Source organism: Podarcis bocagei (assembly GCF_964188305.1).
Source record: "Podarcis bocagei genome assembly, chromosome: 5".
In the NCBI taxonomy this organism is placed as follows: domain Eukaryota; kingdom Metazoa; phylum Chordata; class Lepidosauria; order Squamata; family Lacertidae; genus Podarcis; species Podarcis bocagei.
The window spans coordinates 73,924,596-73,944,223 of record NC_138129.1 but is presented as its reverse complement, the minus strand read 5'-3'; the positions used below and the strand labels follow the sequence as shown (position 1 = coordinate 73,944,223).

The 19,628-nt window shown below is 41.7% G+C and overlaps 1 protein-coding gene across 5 annotated transcripts in view; it reads left to right on the top strand.

Annotated features, from left to right (window-relative positions):
* Window positions 1–2,185: 2,185 nt before the first annotated feature.
* Window positions 2,186–19,628, top strand: part of LOC308586919 (uncharacterized protein) — a 282,149-nt gene continuing 264,706 nt past the window's right edge. Inside the window, exon 1 of one of the 5 annotated variants that reach the window (XR_014008111.1) lies at window positions 2,186–2,806. Coding sequence is in view for 4 of the 5 variants with exons in the window: in XM_081194122.1 (XP_081050248.1) it covers window positions 2,746–2,806 (61 nt within the window). In the remaining variant the exon portion in view is untranslated. The remainder of the gene's footprint in view (window positions 2,807–19,628) is intronic. The other 4 variants (XM_081194122.1, XM_081194124.1, XM_081194123.1 and 1 more) reach the window with 4 other exon arrangements.

Sequence of the window (19,628 nt, the reverse complement as noted above, 5' to 3'; positions counted from 1 at the left end):
AATTGTTCTTAACCTGAGGTACTGTGTTAGCTAATGGGGCCTCCCGCTGCCACCGTGCGATTTCTGTTCTCATCCTGAGGTAAAGTTCTTAACCCAAGGTACTATTTCTGGGTTAGCGGAGTCTGTAACCTGAGGTACCACTGTACTGCGGCATAACATGGCTAGTAGCCATTGAAGTCTTTCACCTCGGTCAATCTTTACACATTCTCCACCTATATCACATTTATCAAAATATCTCCAGTGCCATGGATTAGTTTACAGGGCTGGAGTGGTAAAGGAGAAAGTGTTGGTAATGGTTCCACAAGAAATGGGTTCAAGTCTCCAGCAAACTATGAGACACAGTGGGAGGGCTTGAGCAACTCAGGGTTGTAAAGACTGTGGAGAGAATAATTTGGTGCACTCTTCCCACCTTGGATCAAATCTATGCTTCCAAGTGCCATAAGAAAGCTGCAGAGATAGCACAGGATAGTGGGCACCCCAGAAATGATCTCTTTCAGCTTCTGCCTTCTGGAAGAAGGTACAGGGTTAGAAAGACTAGGACTAGCCGCCTGAGAAACAGTTTCTATCCAAATGCAATTTTGGTTTTAAACGCAGTGTAAGGAGTCTCTATGGGAGTATATTGTATTTAAAAATGGGGTATCAGAGTTTTTAGGGGGCTAACCAGGTTGGGATAGCTGGGATAGCAGGCTTGTTGGTTTTTGAATGTCTTATGTAGATTTTTTCAATTTCATTGTTCTGTATGGGACAGTGACAATAAAGATTTTCGTATCGTATTTCTTTGTCTGACAAGGTTTGTTGGTTAGGATAGTATGGATAAAACAGCCCCTTCCATACTTCCTTGAACTCCTTGGAGGCAGGATAGGATACAACTGTGATTACGATTACATCAGCAAACTCCTAAAATATCCGGTAATATGCCTGCACTGATACGTTGGTAGCTTTATCTAGACTCCAATATGGAACGAATTAAGGAGCGTAGGCTTTATTGTATCATATTGGATGGTATCACAGAATGACTCAGTGCGTTCTTAAGTCAGGGGTTTGGGCTTACAGTTCATGAACTTCAGCACCACCTGCCATACCCCTTTTGAAATCGGGGGTTTCTTTCAAAAGCAGATGGTGCTAAGATATTGTGTGTGAGTGTGTGTAAAGCAGGGAGTTTCTCCTGTTCAAATAAAAAACATCCCAAGATAAATTGATAAATCTCACTGGGCATACCCTGAAGAGCGATTTGGAGTCCTGCCGCAGAATTTGGTTAGAATTCTTGTCAAAAGAAGGTTGAGAGAATGAGAGAGAGACAGAGAGACAAAGAATAATTGTTTTTTTCGAAAACATTGTGAGAATTAAGATGTAGCATTCCTACAGGATTAGTGGGAGGTGGGGGATATACTTTCAGTTTACCCAAGTTTATTCTTTCTCCTATGGCTGCTGTATGTTTCTTATTCCTGGCTGAGATAAACTCACTTCACAGTACTGTACGTGAATGCCTCTCTCTTTTCTATTGCTTTTTTCTCTCTCTCTGGACCTCTTGGGTGCTCCATAAAGTGCGTATTCAGGCTGTATCTGTTTTTAGCAACACATCCCTATTACCTGAAGCAATAAAACCAGCCCTGTGGTTTCATAGAGGTGCATTACTAATGTGGCATCCTCCCTTTTTGGGGGCATGTATCACACATAAAGAACAGAGCCCCAAACTGCAAAGCCAGCCTGCGTTAGGATCCCTACATAGCTTCTTGTCTTCTCCAACAAGTTCCTTACAAAGAAGGTGGCTAGGGTGGGGAAGGAGGTGCAGAATCTAGCTGAGCGGTTTGCTCCTGCAATTCGCAAGCATACCCCCAAACGATTAAGCCGACTTAATAAAGCAACAGTTCTTGAGCTTAGCATATTTTCGCATCTGAAGCAGTTCCCTTCTTATTGCTGTTTTCTCCCCTCGTCTTCCTACAAGCAAGAGGGGGGCAAAGTGAAAGAAAAACAGATTACTGTAAATGTTGGCAGGGAATTCAATTTGCATCATTTTCTTAGAAGTCACATGATTTGGATTTCCTCTTGTTTATGATAGATTGCAAAGGCCTTCCAGATGTTTTTAATTCTCAGACTTTTTTTTTTAAGGAAGGCAATATGATCACACACACACACAGATATAGATGATAGATAGAGAGATGATGATGATAGATAGATAGATATGACAATAGACAATGAATTAACATGCCACAGCAAGCATGACACATATTTCTATGGATGACCACAATACAGTGAAGCCAGGCATTTGCCGAAGACAGCCAGGCAGACTGCAGGCGAAGGGAGTTGAGGGGGGCTGGGAGTGTACTTTCAGTTCCTGTTTCCAGTTGAAATCACCATCAGCCCCAGCCCCAGGCCAAGCCCACAGCACAGCTCTATTGGTCTAGGTTGCGTTTACTTCCTGCATAAACATAAACACCTCTCAGCTGTATTGTTAAGTTGAAAGAAGCAGCTTGTTGACGCGGTGCTTTCTGAAGTTCGGAGCCAGGATATTGCAAGAGGGAGAGAGAGAGAGAGAGAGAGAGAGCGTGATGGCATTTTAACGGCTGCTCGACTGTGAAGAGTGTTTGTGCAGGAAATGCTGGAGGCCTGACCAGTTTGCTGTGCTAGGAGCTGGAAGGAAATGCAACCGGGCAAAGGGACACCTGAATGAAGCCCCGAGACTTCACATGGGGGCAAAGCAGTTAGCATAAAAGGACATTGGCCAGGCACTGGAGGAAACTGGCAATGGACAGTGGTGGCGAACCTTTCAAAGTCCATCCTGACTCTGCCCCTCTTATCAATGCAGGTAACTCTCTGTTCTTCATAGACAAATGACAGGCTGCCTCTGACGCATATCTGTATGAATAAAGTGGGAGGAGAGGAAGGCCGGATCAAAGAAAGCTAACATTGTGAATGGGGCACGGGAAGTGTTTTGTGCTTCTTGAGCAGTGTTGTTTCCTTTTCTTACTACAGTTGTCAAAGCCAGAATCTCTGGGACACTGGTATCTGATGAAATGAATCTCTGAGTGCATGTAAGAAGAGTTTGTTATAAACTTTTTAAATATTTGCTTTGAAGAACACTGGGGTCCGTCAGATACTTATGGAGCCATTAGATGCTAATGGGGTCCCTAGAATAATGAAGTCTGCAATGAGAAGACATATCATGCTGTCTTTCCCTGAAAGACAATTTGCCCAGCACTTCTGACCTTCCCATGCAAAACCCAGCTATGGGATAATGTTGAATGGGTTCCCATGTGCATATGCGGTTCATGCAGGACAACCACTGCGTGACAAGAAACTAGGGCCACATTCATACCATACATTTAAAGCATTGTGGCACCACTTTCAGCAGTCATGGCTTTCCCCCAAAGAATTCTGGGAGCTGTAGTTTAAGGGGTGCTGTGGGTTGTTGTTGTTTAGTCGTTTAGTCGTGTCCGACTCTTCGTGACCCCATGGACCGGAGCACGCCAGCACTCCTGTCTTCCACTGCCTCCCACAGTTTGGTCAAACTCATGCTGGTAGCTTCGAGAACACTATCCAACCATCTCGTCCTCTGTCGTCCCCTTCTCCTTGTGCCCTCCATCTTTCCCAACATCAGGGTCTTTTCCAGGGAGTCTTCTCTTCTCATGAGGTGGCCAAAGTACTGGAGCCTCAGCTTCAGGATCTGTCCTTCCAGTGAGCACTCAGGGCTGATTTCCTTCAGAATGGAGAGGTTTGATCTTCTAACAATCCATGGGACTCAAGAGTCTCCTCCAACACCATAATTCAAAAGCATCAATTCTTCGGCGATCAGCCTTCTTTATGGTCCAGCTTTCACTTCCATACATCACTACTGGGAAAACCATAGCTTTAACTATATGGACCTTTGTTGGCAAGGTGATGTCTCTGCTTTTTAAGATGCTGTCTAGGTTTGTCATTGCCTGTGGGTTGTTAGGAAAACCCTATTCCTTTCCCAGAGCTACAATCCCCAGAGTTCCATGTGAAGAGGGATTGGATTGCTAAACCACTCTAGAAATTGTAGTTCTGAGAGGGCAATAGGGGAAATGCTGGTATATCTGAAAGGGCTGGGTAAAGCTGACCATAGTTCCAAGGTGTGATGGGACCACTCACTCTGTCAACAGCACTACCCATATAAAAAATGAAAAGGTTGATAGCAAAATTTCCAAGTAGCTTTAAATACGTTTTTTATACCTTCCAGTATGGATGTTACCATGGGATTATTGGAAGGTGAAGGAAATTATCTTACGGATAGATAACAGGAAGAATGTAAATGTATCATTAAACAATCAGAGGCAAAGAAATGACCCTTCTGTGCCCTTTTTCAGCCATATGGTACCTGTAGATACTGAACATGTGGCAGCTAGCCCCACCCCCTAGTTTCGGATATTTGTGTTGTGTTGATGTATCATCATCATCATGGTGGCACCAGTGTTTAGCTGTGTCAGTGTGATGGTGGCCATCAATGTGTATGGATATACATGCATGGGGCTTCCTCCTTGTGGATGGGGACATTGAGCAACCTGAATTTTCATCTCCATGGAGGAAGAGCTGCATGCAAGCATCCAAATGTGCACAGGAACCCCTTGGCTGTTGTGTGTGTTAATATGTAAGGTACAAGGCATGTTCTCATGAACTTCCTCACACATTGATTAACAAATGCATGAAGAGGGCTTCTGGGTCTCTGAAATCCTATAGGTGACTTTAAAAGAGCAACCTTTGGGGGGGGGGATGTGACCCATTGGTTATACCAGTTTCTAAGCATTTCTGCTGCTCCACAGCACAGCAGTGTGTGTGTGTGTGTCTACTAACACATCTGCAGCAGCTGTTTCAGAAGTAAATCAGCTCTAGAAGTTAGCCTGGGAAGTAATGGATACCACAGAAAATGTGGTTGGTGTTCAGCCGAGAACCGTAATAGCTATGGAGATACTGTTGCCATCCAAAAAGAGAACAAGCAACCCAGGATAGGTGTAGATTAGTTTTTGAAAATGCTTATAAAGGTGAAGAGGTTTGTATTGCTATCCAACAGCAACAAAAGCAGGTTGTGAGACAGAGGGAGAAATTCTGGTTGCACACCTGCATTTGGGTATGTCTATGGATGGTTATTATTAAAATTGTGAAGCAAGTATTTAGGAAAATTATGCAAAGCCTGTTGAAAGACAGTTTTGCAGTTATTTGTGCTGCAGGCATAATAAAATATTAGAGCCTTGTCCCACCTGTGGTGAAATGGAAAATTAGCAGCATGCTGGCATTGAAAGATAACTTAAGGAAGCAAAATATTTGGTTCCGATCTTCTGGTTGGCGTTATGATATCCTAATTGACAGTCACTCGACTGGGGATGAGCATGCTATCTCTGAGAAGGCCAGAACCAATTCAAATAGAGCAGCTATTTGTGTTGGATTTGAAGGCCCGAAGTTACCTGTAAAGCAGATTTGAGTATTTTGATTGGCTCTCAGCAAAGTCATAGTGAGTATTAAGGAGCAAGCAATTCATTGGGATGTTAAAGATGGGCTGCAGCTTCTCCACCAACTATAGTCCAATGCTGTCTAAGCTGAGCAGCTGAGTTCATGTTGTATGTGCTGGGGAGTGCGGCATTTGTTAGCAAATGAACGCCAGAGGAGAAGCCATAGCATAGTGTTTTACAGTGCTTGTTTTTCATTTAGAAGACCCAGTTTGAACCAAAATTGTCAGCCCTGGGCTGGCAGACTAGTGATCTGACTCGATTTAAGGTACCTTCACTTCTCCATCTTCCCCTCTCTATTAGGGAGGCCACTTGCTTGTTGCTACAAAAGACGACAGACATTCACATAACATGCTTTATATGTGTAGATGCACACTGAGGAATAATTACTATAATTTCGACATAATACATCAAACCAATGGGAAGAAATTTGACCAGGTGACCTGTGTGCCTGCTCAGGTGCCAACCGTTGATGGGTAGCTTCTTTGCTTTCCCTCCTTTGTTGTTGTTGTTGTTTTAAAATGATATTTATTAAAGGTTTAAAAATTATAGAAAAAAGAAAAGAAAAACAAAAAATTTAACAGGACATACATTACAATACATAAAAAGAAAGACATAGAAAAACAATACAACAATACAGCAAAAAGAAACAATAACACTAAAACACACATCCAATATTCCATATCTTTACCTTTCACTTACTTGTTTCATCGACCTCCTCGCACCTCCCTTTTTTTGTATTCTAGTTCAATTAATTGTTTCAGCAAATTCTTTCCATCTTTCTCAATTTTTGTTCTATAATTTATCTTAACGGTCTAACCTTAAATTTTTCATTTTGGCCCATTATCAATCAGCTTTTACTTAATTCTTTATTACATTTCTGCTAAAACCATATAACTTCATTCCAGCATCCTTCTAACATTCATTAATTTTGCAATGTTTTTGTAAATATACTTTAAATTTTTTCCAATCTTCTTCCACCGACTCTTCTCCCTGGTCTCGGATTCTGCCAGTCATTTCCACCAGTTCCATGTAGTCCATCAACTTCATCTGCCATTCTTCCAGTACTTTGCGATAAGTATTCTTGCTGCTGTTGTGGCGTACATAAAAAAAATCCTATCTTTCCTTGGCACCAATTGGCCGACCAAGCCCAGGAGAAAGGCCTCTGGTTTCTTCAGGAAGGTATATTTAAATACCTTTTTCATTTCATTATAGATCATCTCCCAGAATGCCTTAATCTTTGGGCATGTCCACCAAAGGTGAAAGAATGTGCCTTCAGTTTCATTACATTTCCAGCATTTATTATCGGGCAGATGATAGATTTTTGCAAGCTTGACTGGTGTTATGTACAGTGGTGCCCCGCAAGATGAATGCCTCGCAAGACGGAAAACCCGCTAGATGAAAGGGTTTTCCATTTTTGAGCTGCTTCGCAAGACGAATTTCTCTATGGGCTTGCTTCGCAAGACGAAAACGTCTTGCGAGTGTTCCGATTTTTTTCCGCTTCCCCCCCTTTTTCTAAGCCGCTAAGCCGCTAATAGCCTTTTAGCCGCTAAGCCTTTAATAGCCACTAATCCGCTAAGCCGCTAATAGCGCTAATCCGCTAAGCTGCTAATAGGGTTGCTTCGCAAGACGAAAAAACCGCTAGACGAAGAGACTCGCGGAACGGATTATTTTCGTCTTGCGAGGCACCACTGTACCACCTATAGATCATTTTCATTAAATTCTCTTTTAAGGCATTACATGCCGTAAACTTCATACCTGTGGTCCATAACTGTTCCCAGTCAGCCATCATAATATTATGTCCAACATCTTGTGCCCATTTAATCATAGCAGATTTCACCGTTTCATCTTGAGTATTCCATTTCAACAGCAAGTTATGCATTCTTGACAAATTCTTAACTTTAGGGTCTAACAATTCTGTTTCCAATTTTGATTTTTCTACCTGGAAGCCTAATTTTTTGTCCAAATTATATGCCTCCATTATTTGCTAATAATGGAGCCAATCTCGTACTCTGTTTTTTAATTTTTCAAAGCTCTGCAATTTTAATCTGTCACCCTCTTCTTCCAAAATTTCCCAATATTTTGGCCATTTGGCCTCCATATTGAGTGCTTTCCCTCCTTTGGACATAAACCAAACATAGACAGCAGAACCCTTTAAATAACAGGTGGTCCTTTGTAAAATAGTGAAATATACTCAGAGGATGCAGGGATACCTTACTCTCTGCTTCCATTATCAGCTCTGTGTGTGTTGTATACAAGCTGCGCAAGTGTTATCAGGTGCAAAAGAAAGAAATCAGGGAGGCATTGCCGAGTTTAAAACTTAAGGTGTATGTTTGGCATGTAAATGAAAGTACTAGGTTGGCTTATACAATTATTTAGTACAGAGGTGCCAATTTGCCCCCAAGATTGAGGGGGCCCGACATGCGTCACACGACGTCATGACATCTGGAGGAGCCAGTCGCTGAAGCTGCGATTTGTGGTGCACAATAAGCACTGGGGGCCCCAATATTTGGGGGGGGTGTCCAGCCCCTTTCCAACAAATATTGAGGGGGGCCAAAGACACCTTGGCACCCCTACAGTTGGAGCGCCTTCTTTGCCTTGGTCACGCTAAGCTAGTCTGCTGCCCTCAGATGTGATGGATGTTCCCTGTGTTAAAGTAGGATTAGCTTGTTTACATGCAAGAAGGGGGCAGTGTTTCATCTTTTGCCTCAGGGAGAACCATACCTTGGTGCCTGAGGAAAGAAGCAGAAATCACTGGAATGCCTGAGATAAGGTGGTTCCTGAGAAGTCTAAGAAAGGGGAAGTCACTGAGAAATGTGGACGTTGCGCTCTTTTGAACCACTGTCCTGAGGGGAAGTGGCTTAAGAAAGCCTTTGCTAACCTGGTGCTCCCCAAATGTTGCTGAACTACAACTCCCATCATCTGCGGCCATTGGCTGTGCTGGTTGAGACTTATGGGAGTCGTAGTCCAAACCATCTGGAGGGCACCAGTCTGGCAAAGGCTGGATTTGGGTGCTGCTACGAGAGAATCAGGTGTCAGGAGAAGCCTCTGGTTGGAGTTTATCTCCCCGCATAACTGTATGAGAATTCTGTAAAGAACCATGGATTTTGTGGAAAGGACCAAACCAATTACCAGCCTCTGCTTGCAGCCTCGCATCTTGCCCGCTATCCTTTTCTCAAGAAGTGGACACAGATCTTGTCAAAGGTCTTTTCAAAATCTCCTTTTGTGAAGTAGGTGGTGCAACCTCATTTGATGAAGGTGCCTTCATCATAAGAGAGAAGTGCTGCTATCACTTTTCCTGGTAATGTGTAGAAGATTAAATTTACCCTCCCTGAGAAAATGAACGCTATAAATGCCATGGGTGGGGAAGGGATGCAATGATGAGTTCAAGCATTAACCCGATCTTCATCACAACTGATGGCAATGAATATATATATATATATATATATATATATATATATATATATATATCAGAAGCTGTAAATAATGCTTAGTGAACTGACTTCTGATACTTCCCACTTCTTGAGAAGTGGATGACATTGAGTGTTGCGTACAGTGTACTCACACTGCAGAGGTTTAGCAACTGCACAGCGTAAGATATTTCGGCAGGGGTACCTGTGGGAGTAATGTCATCCTCCTCCCCTCACAATTCATGCTACCCCTGAGAATAGGGGCAGGGGGATTTGTGGGAAACTAGCTAACGCATCCATCAAAGAATATTTATTTGTTCATTAATTTATTTTATGAACATTGCACAAGTTATACACAACGCTATTTTACTGATCACCCTTTGTTCAGAGTTTACAGCCCATGACATGGTAGGAAGTGTAGCTCTGCCTGGTTTTGCCCTGCATTTGGTGTTGCACTGCAGCTGATTGGGGAAAAAATAAATTGGAAAAGCAAAGCATGTTATTTAATTTCTGGTTGAGTCCATAATTCTAATGATTTTTTCTTCTTCTTCTTCCTTAAAATAACGGAATGATTTACAAAGGGGTTGATTGGAGGGTAGAAAGAGAGAAAAGTCTACACTTCCCTTCCTCCCTGCTCAGTTAAATCCATCATTCTGAAGTAAGCTGAAGGGCAAAGTATTCACATGAAATTCATTTCAGAATTTTGGTCAATAGTTCTAGTGTGGGAAGCATGCAGTTAAAAGTGTAGACTCAACAGTAGCACAGTGGCAGGACACATGGTCCCCAACCCATCCTCTGGTATCTCAAGTTCATAGACAGTAAAACTGGGAAAGACTACTGCCTATGACCTTGGAAAGCCATTTCCAGAACTAGATGAACCTTCAGTGTAAGTCAAAACATGGCAAGTGCTAGATAATCAAAATAGGCTCTTTCTGGTTCATGCCACTTTTGTAGGCCAGAAGTTCATTATGTTCTGTTTCCACCTTAACCAGTAATTAAACTCATCTTTGTGCACACAAACACCATATTTAAATATGTATTTTCAACATATTTTCGCTCAAAGTGTGCAAGTTTCTAAAATGCATTTTGATCCAGTTTTTGACCATTCAGAGAAATGCAAAGTATCGTGGACCATGAAGTTCTGATCCACACATTAGTTTGGGAAGCGCAGATCAGGTAAGTTTGTATCAGAATTCGCAAAGATGGAATTCCTCAAACGCACCCCTCGTATTGGTTGTTGTAAAACACTGTCATTTCGTCGGACAGATGTAGTTTTTGTGGACCAAGCTGGGAGAGGATGTGGGAAAGAGTGTCTCTCTTCCAGTTTCCTCCTGCTGCTCTATGCATTTCTGAAGGGAGAAAATGGTAGCTACCCTCACCACTTCATGACCAAGATGGCATGACGGTGGTGGGCATTCAGAGGCTTCATAGATGCAGGGGGAGTGAGGGATGTGCCCACTGGCAACCTATTGGCATTAGGGACCTTTCCTTCTCATCCTGGAAAGTGCATGAATTGAGGGTGAATGAATATACAGAGCACCACTTCAGTCTGCTGCCAGATTAATCATTTGTTGGACGTAGCAACTCCACGTTGACCATGTTCACAGCTTTCCAGTCACACTGAACAACACTGTTGAATCTGACTTCCACCCAAGGCCTCAATTAGGATGCCGAGAGTTCCCATGCTTCCCTTGCCCACAATCCTCCAACATATTATTTATTACGTTGTTTTCTCCTAACTCCCATATCAAATGATTGCTTTCAAAAGAAAGATTTAAATTCCTAAGTGAAGTGTCCTTCTAATGAAAACTCTGATCCTGCTTCTAGCAGAGCTCGCTGCAGTAACTCAATAGCTCCTTGCTTTCTTTTCACTAATTCTTAAATGTTTCCCTTCCTCTTTCCCTTGTGGGATAGGTGAGGAAAGCAGTTGCCTCCGCTGCTCATTGCATCACACACACCCCTCCCCAAAATAGATGGCTATTCTTATAATTTTGAATCCCAGCCCAGTTGGTGGTTCCTGGATTTCAGGCACCGAATATGAGTTCAGCCCTTCTAAATCAATCACTCTGGAAAAATATTTCTGTCGAAAGGAAATATTTTCTTGGCGTTAAGGACTTCCTGATTATTATTATTATTATTTTAAGATTCAGTGTGTATTGTGTGAGAAGTGAACACTGGCATAAATGGATTTAATATGTAGAAAAATATTAAGCCATCAGTAGTGCCTTTCCTTCTGGGATGACTTTACCTTAAGGTAGAGTACAACTGTTGCTTCAGGCCACAGATTGGGAATGCAAATTTAGGGATGGATGAATCTATCAATTTTGGTTTCTCTTAGTTTTTCACTTGGCCAGTTTTAAATTTAGTTGTCCACATTCCCATATTAGTTTGCATTTTGTTTTTGTTTATTATTATTATTATTATTATTATTATTATTATTATTATTATTTACTGAATTTATATACCGCCCTATGCCCGCAGGTCTCAGGATGGTCCTCAAGAAAATTTACCAACATTTCAGTTCAAATTTATCCCAATACAGTGGTACCTCGGTTTAAGAACAGCCTTGTTTATGAACGATTACGAAATCCGCAAATCCAGAAGTAGTGTCCCAGTTTGTGAACTTTACCTCGGTCTAAGAATGGAAGCCAAATAGTGGAAGGGCACCGGCAGCAGGAGGCCTTATTACGGAAAGCGCATCTCGGTTGAAGAACAGTTTCAGTTTAAGAACGGACTTCCGGAACGGATTAAGTTCGTAAACTGAGGTACCACTGTATACATGTTTTTGTATACAAATGGATCCTGAGGCAACTTACAATCAATCAATAGTAACAACATGATAAAACGTAATGGAACATCACAAATGCAGCAAAAATCATGTAGAACAATTAACAAATCATCAGTGAAACAATTACAATCTATAAAACACTGTCAACAAAGCGACAACTAAAAATTAAGCTAAACATCACATTTAAAGCAAAAGTCCTGTTATATATTTAACAAATCAATACAGCATTTATAATCTATAAAACAATGTTAACAACATTAACAAAATAGCAAAAAACTAAGCACTGTTAAGTTCATGCACACACTGCCCACCTACCCTATGACTCATAATCTTTCACTGTATTCAGCTCATTAAAGTACCCATAATGCCCCTGGCAGCAACTTGCTTCCAAGTTATACAGTGGTGCCCCGCAAGACGAATGCCTCGCAAGACGAAAAACTCGCTAGACGAAAGGGTTTTTTGATTTTGCGTTGCTTCGCTAGACAAATTTCCCTATGGGCTTGCTTCGCAAGACGAAAACGTCTTGCGCTTTTTTCTTAAAGTCGCTTGAAGAGGCGCAGTTGCAACGGACCGTGCTTTGCAAGACGAAAAACATCGCAAGACGAAAAGACTCGCGGAACGAATTATTTTCGTCTTGCGAGGCACCACTGTAATAGTAATTCAGAATACCAAAGAATACCCCTTCCCAATTATCCAGGTGTGGAGGGAAGATTCTTTTTCATCCATAGCCTTCAGCACGCATGGATCCTATACGAAGGATCATACACACATGGATCCTATTTGTTGCTGCTACCCACCCCTAACCTCCATGCCTTGACTATAACTTCTGCATGGCAGCCTAAACCCCAGTGCATGCTGGTTATGAACACGTGCCTCATATTTTTTTGAAGATTCCATGTCCCGAGCCTACATGCATTGGTGTCTGCTGGTACATTTTGGTCCAGTTTGACCATTCTGCATTGGACTATATTGTTATTAGAAGAGAATAGCGTGGAACTCTATAGTCCCTTGGCTCAAATGGAATCATAGAGTTGGAAATGACCCAATGGCCGTCTAGTCCAACCCCCTGCAATGCCAGAATCTCAGCTCAAGCATGCCTGACAGATGGCCATCAAACCTCTGCTTAAAAACCTCCAAGCAAGGAGAGTCCACAACCTCCCGAGAGAGACTGTTCCACTGTCAAACAGCTCTTACTGTCAAAAAGCTGTTCCGTATATTATTCAGAATCTCTTTTCTTGTTACTTGAAGCCATTGGTTTGAGTCCTACCCTCCAGTAGAGGCCAGGACTCGAACCAATGTAAATATTTTAACAAATAAAATTAGAAATAACTTCAGCTAGGTTTTCATTTCATTGCAGTAGGCCTATTTCCTCCCCCCCCCAAAAAAAATGCAAAGCTGAAAATGAAATGTTTAGCAAGGCGTGATGAAAAAGCACAGGTTCCGGGGGCTGTTTAGCAGTGCTGGAAGCCTCCTTGACGTATGTCATGGTGGAAGGGGAGAGGGACAAAAGAGAGATTAGGCGCTGCTAAAAACCGGACAAATTGTTACATTGAGGGCGGGGAGAGAGAATTAAAGGGGCGTTTGAAAATGTGACGCACTATTGTGGACAGTCTGTTTGGATGGATACAGGTGGCAGCAGACAGACTGTTTATATAGTGATCTGGGCAGGATGTATCTGGAAGGAACTCTGCCTTCAAACAATCAAATGACAATAAAATGGGTGTTGCTGTGGCTCGGAAAACAATTCCTGAGGAAAGATAATGGAAGGAGAATGACATCTTTTTTTTAAAAAAAGAGGAGCAAATAATTTACGTCACCCATCCTTTGCTCCAGATCACTTCCCATGCAGGAGTTTTCTTCTGCCCCAGAGGGTAAGACCCAAACCAATGGATTCAAGTTACAAGGAAGGAGATTCTGACATAGAATCATAGAATCATAGAGTTGGAAGAGACCACAAGGGCCATCGAGTCCAACCCCCTGCCAAGCAGGAAACACCATCAGAGCACTCCTGACATATGGTTGTCAAGCCTCTGCTTAAAGACCTCCAAAGAAGGAGACTCCACCACACGCCTTAGCAGAAAATTCCACTGTCGAACAGCTCTTACTGTCAGGAAGTTCTTCCTAATGTTTAGGTGGAATCTTCTTTCTTGTAGTTTGGATCCATTGCTCTGTGTCCGCTTCTCTGGAGCAGCAGAAAACAACCTTTCTCCCTCCTCTATATGACATCCTTTTATATATTTGAACATGGCTATCATATCACCCCTTAACCTCCTCTTCTCCAGGCTAAACATGCCCAGCTCCCTTAGCCGTTCCTCATAAGGCATTGTTTCCAGGCCTTTGACCATTTTGGTTGCCCTCCTCTGGACACGTTCCAGTTTGTCAGGGTCCTTCTTGAACTGTGGTGCCCAGAACTGGACACAGTACTCCAGGTGAGGTCTGACCAGAGCAGAATACAGTGGCACGATTACTTCCCTTGACATCAGGAGGAACTTTCTGAGGGTAAGAGCTAGAGCTGGGCGGAGGCTGGTCTTCAACATCGCAATATATCACTAGCTAAATGTTGTGATATAACGATATATTCCAGTGTCTGAAATAAGGATGGAGCTATGTAGAGGCATTGGCTGGCTTCACTGTTCTTCCTGCATCGTGATTTTTGATGGTGCCTGCTCTTGTGATTTGCTGTCCCCTAAATAAGGAGGAGAGCTAAGCCAGCAGCGTTTAACAGGTGCTGCAGCAATCAAGAGAAGCGTTGGCTGGCTTCACGGTTTTCCCCCACATTGTGATTTTTGCATAGCACACAGTCACACATCATAATTCACAATATATTGCCAGGTATCACGATATGGACTTCAGACAGGTTTTGGATGATATATCGATATATTGCCTTGCCCTGGTCTTCTTCTTTCTTCTTTGGCGATCACTCGTAGCTCAGTAAGATTGTCTTGCATAAACATGGTTTTAACAATGAGTCCGTAAGTGACTGTGGAGGCCAATTCTGGACCCGCACGTCCTTCCACAGTGGGGACATTGGTTTCTGGGCAGGAATTGATCACAGTGTGGATTTGCCAAGTGTGCCTTCCTCTTAGCACGTTTTTCCCTTGTGTCATGAGTTCGAGTGTCTTCAAAGCCCATGACACCTTTGGTAAAAGCCATTCTCCAATTGGAGCGCTCACAGACAAGTGTTTCCCAATTGTTGGTGTGTATACTACATATTTAAAAAAATTGCCTTGAAACAGTCTTTAAACCTCTTTTGTTGTCCACCAACATTGTGCTTCCCATTCCTAAGTTGGGAAAAGAGTAGTTGCTTTGGAAGATGATAATCAGGCATCCCCACAACATGACTAGACCAACAAAGTTGATGTTGAAGAACCATTGCTTCAACACTAGCCCTAGTAAGAGCTCTTTGACAGTGGGATGGACTCCCTTGGAACGTGATGGGTTCCTCTTCCTTGGAGGTTTTTATGCAGAGGTTGGATGGTCATCTGTCATGGATGCTTTAGTTGAAATTGGACCAGATAACCCTCAGTGGTCCTTCCCAGCTTTGCAACTCTGAAATTCTATGACTGTTAAAAACTTACTTCAAATCCAAGTCTAATATATTATCCAACTGTCATTATGAAATACCTGCAAAGCTCAAACCTATCTATCCATAAACAAAAAATATTTGCATCCAAGTAACTCCAAATATACAAAATAAATTAAAATGAAATCTTAACATTTAGATTAAGGTTCTGTTTTGTATGGAAGGCTGCAATCCTATACATGCTTACCTGAAAGTAATCCCAACTGAACACAATGGGGATTGCATAGAGATGCATAGGATTGTGCTGTTAATCATAATTTATGAGGGGAAATGCATGTAAAAATTTGAAACGACTGATTGCTTTTTTTGCAGTCAAACCGTATTAGCAAAATGGGGGAACATGGCCACTGAGTAAACAGTCGGAGCATTTATTGACCAGTAAAGATGTCAGTTTTTCATAAATTGGAAGATAATTAAAAGAATCATTTCTAGAATGAAGGAACAGGCCTTTCTTAACATCTCACAAGTGCTGAGAAAGCAAAGCCTGTGAAGCCTTTTTGCTTTGAATTCACTTAGCTCTTACAGTAATACTGTAGTTAATGATTTCTGGAAAGTGGATCCCTGTTTGAATGAATATGTTTTTGCTCTAAACATTGAGAAATCACAGGTATGTATTGCAAGCAGTGGGTGAGCTAACTAAGTCTGCTGAAAATAGCTCTTTAGTGAGTAATGCGAAGGAAAGGAGACCCTTTCTTCCCTCCAAAGCTGGAAACGTTCGTGTATATGTCTTACTCACTGACATATTTAGCATGCAAATTATAGTAGTCCCTTTTTACACTTTGCATTTCATTTGATAAATGCCATACATTATGCACTTTGTAGTAACTTCCTAAATTTAGTTCCCAAGAATAATTCTCACTGAGATTGCAACAAAGAAATGCAAATGTTTAAGTGGTGTATAAATAAATGAAAAGAATAATAATAAATAAATAAAACAGCAAACAACAACAACAATTTATTTATACCCCGCCCATCTGGCTCTGGCTGGGTTTCTCCAGCCACTCTGGCCAGCTTCCAGCAGAATATTAAAATACAATAATTCATCAAATATTAAAAGCTTCCTTAAACAGGGCTGCCTTCAGATGCCTTCTAAAAGTCAGATAGTTGTTTATTTCTTTGACATCTGGTGGGAGGGCAGGTGCCACTACCGAGAAGACCCTCTGCCAGGGCAGGTGCCATTACCGAGAAGACCCTCTGCCAGGTTCCCTGTAACTTCGCTTCTCTCAGGGAGGGAACCGCCAGAAGGCCCTCAGTGCTGGACCACACTCCTTCAGGTATACTGGGCCGAAGCCGTTTAGGGCTTTAAAGGTCAGCAACAACACTTTGAATTGTTTTCGGAAACGTACTGGGAGCCAGTGTAGATCCTTGAGTACCAGTGTTATATGGTCTTGGCGGCCGCTCCCAGTCACCAGTCTAGCTGCCCTATTCTGGATTAGTTGTAGTTTCTGGGTCACCTTCAAAGGTAGCCCCACATAGAGCAAACATTTAAATATTAAAAAAAATAATCCTTAGAAGTTAATTTGAGCTATAACCTATAAGGTCAGACAGTATTTAATCATAATTCCTAAACATTTCATTCCAACACCCCGAGAACAGTGGGTGACATAGGAGCCAACTCCTAGTGATCCCTTTGGCCTCCCCAATAAAATATTTGAGGGGGCCTCCCCCTGCAGGTTGGTGGACATTGCCATTCAAATAGTGTGTGTGTACTGCTTCTTGTGATTGGTTATGCGGGGTGGGGCTTACCAGCCGCCCCATATTTTATTTTATTGCATACCCTCCAACATTTCTCTGATGAAAATTGGGACGTCCTATTCTATAATAATAGCAATAATAATTTTATTATTTTTACCACACCTATCTGACTGGGTTGCCCCAGCCCCTCTGGGTGGCTCCCAACATATATAAAAACATAATAAAACATTAAATATTAAAAAGCTTCCCTATACGGTGTTGCCTTCAGAAGTCTTCTAATGGTTGCATAGGTACTTATCTCCTTGGATCAGGGGCCACATAACTCCATGCCCTCCAACATTTATCCAATGAAAATAGGGACGTCCTAAGGAAAACGGACATTCTGGGCTCAAATCAGAAACCAGGATGGCCTTTGTAAATCCAGAACTGTCCCTGAAAAATGGGGACACTTGGATTTCCAGATTCTGCCTCTCCAATTCATTTGTATTGCTCACAGTGGATCACAACAATTACACACAAGACAAGCCTATAGACAAAATAAAACATCATAAAAGCAGAAACAGGAACAGCAGATAAAACCATGGTCTGTAGTTATAGTCTCTGCAAATGAAAAAGAAAAATACATTTTTGCCATATCAGTAAAGAATTGCATAGGACACATAAACTACTGTCTACATTTCTAATGCTTCTGCATATCGTACTGAATTTTAAGTGAGTGGCCAAGGCAGCAAAAAGTTTTGAATCTTTACTCTTTGCCTCCCACCATTAAAAAATCTGGATATTTCCCTCTCACTGTTACACACTTCATTGTTGATAATTGATTAAGAGTGGGTGAGGATATTAGTGGATATCGACTAAAACACTTACCAGTTTTTCAAAGAGAGTTGACGGAAAGGGTAGATTTTCTCGATAATCCTTTTAAAATTAAAATACAACACGGGTACATTATGGTTAATGGACATTAAGGGTTTTACTGAAACTAGTTCAAGCTGGGCAATTCGAAGAGCAGCTGCAACTGGGAAGTTAACTTCCTTCAGAAAATGTGCATATTGCCACCATTGCTGGAGGAAACCCAAAAGGTGGAAAGGTCATTTTTGTCCTGATAACATCCCGTTTTTTCAATGATTATGGAAATATGCCACTGGTTTAGACCAGTGTTCCCCAAATTTCTGATGGCTGGGGCTATATACACATACATACATGCCCACACTATGGAGAAGGATCGGTGAATTTTGGTTTTCTCACTCTGTCATTTTTCTAATCTTAAATTCAGTTATCGACATTTATCACAATGTGGCTTTCAAAAACGGAAAAAATCCTTATGGGATTTCCACCAGCATTTTGAAAATTCACCAGCATTTTAGTATGAATTTATCCTAATAAATACATTTTATATACAGTTTTGACTGATGTGAACATTTTTGCAAGCAATTCCCCCTAATATAATGAATTTTTCTACACATTGAAAACCACATTGCAAAATTCAGGTAAATGCGAATTTCAACAGTTAGCTGTGGTTATGTTTGCGTGTTCTTCCCCAGAAAGTGCAAATTTGATAGATTTGACTTTAAATGTGTTCTGAATCAAGTTTCTCCTCCATTTCCAACACACACACACACACACATGCATATTTGAATTATAGGCTGAATTAATTCTTAAACTCCAAAGGGTTGAAAAGAGGCAGCCTTCTTCCAGAGCAGTTCCAGGGAAGTAGCTTTGTGAGTTTGTTGTTGCAAAGAGTTGTGTGGCTCCATAGACTACCAAATTTATTATGACATAGGGTTTTGTGGCCCAAACCCCATGAAATCTGCTGTATGTATCCAATGAAGCAGACTGAACCCCACAGAAGCTAAGCCCACAGTTAATTTAGTAGGGTTTTTCCATGCAGGTATCCATTGTGGGATTAATGCTCCTCAACCATGCATTTTTTAAAAAAAATAGCATGCATGCACCATATCTATCAAAATTCCGGACCATCATTCCCCCCATTTATTCCATATTTACCCTTTCCACAGAAAAAAAAAATCTGATTAGTTTTAAAATCCTGTTGCCAAGGACTCATTTGCGATATCTGAAAGACCCATTTATAACATTATGGTTTTTTTCCCCCTGGAAGCCCCCTATAGATTTAAGGTGCCACAGGAGTCTTTCTTGATTTACCCCCGGAGCAGTGATTCATGCTTAGCTTCCTGCTGTCCCTGTTATTTAGGGCCAGTTCTAGTTTTGTGGTATCTGTCCCGATGAATCAGTCTCCCTGTTTCATCTCTATTTTTAGAGGGGTGCAAGGCCTCAAGAGTTGCCTTGTATCTGTTAAAAAGAAAGAAAGAAAAGATCTGTTTCTGAGCCTCTCTGTGCTATGTCTGCTTTGTTCTGTGTTTCAGGTTCTCAGCCACTGTGTGTAAAGACAAAACTCTGGTCCCTTTTCAGTATAATGGGGAATCTAAAAAAATATCTGTTAACTATTGAGCAAGGTGGAATGAAATATATATGCATATACAAAAGCCCTTCCTGTATAACGGCAAACAAGTAGGCTCAGGGGTTTTGTGGGGAGAAGTAAAGGGATTTTCTCCCCTCCATAGTCCATGAAGAGGGTTGGAGAGAGGGTCTGTCTCTTGTTGTTCCTTAAAATAATGATGAGGTTGCCCAGTGGTATGCACAGCCATTATGAGAATAGCTAGGTTGACCAGGTTCTC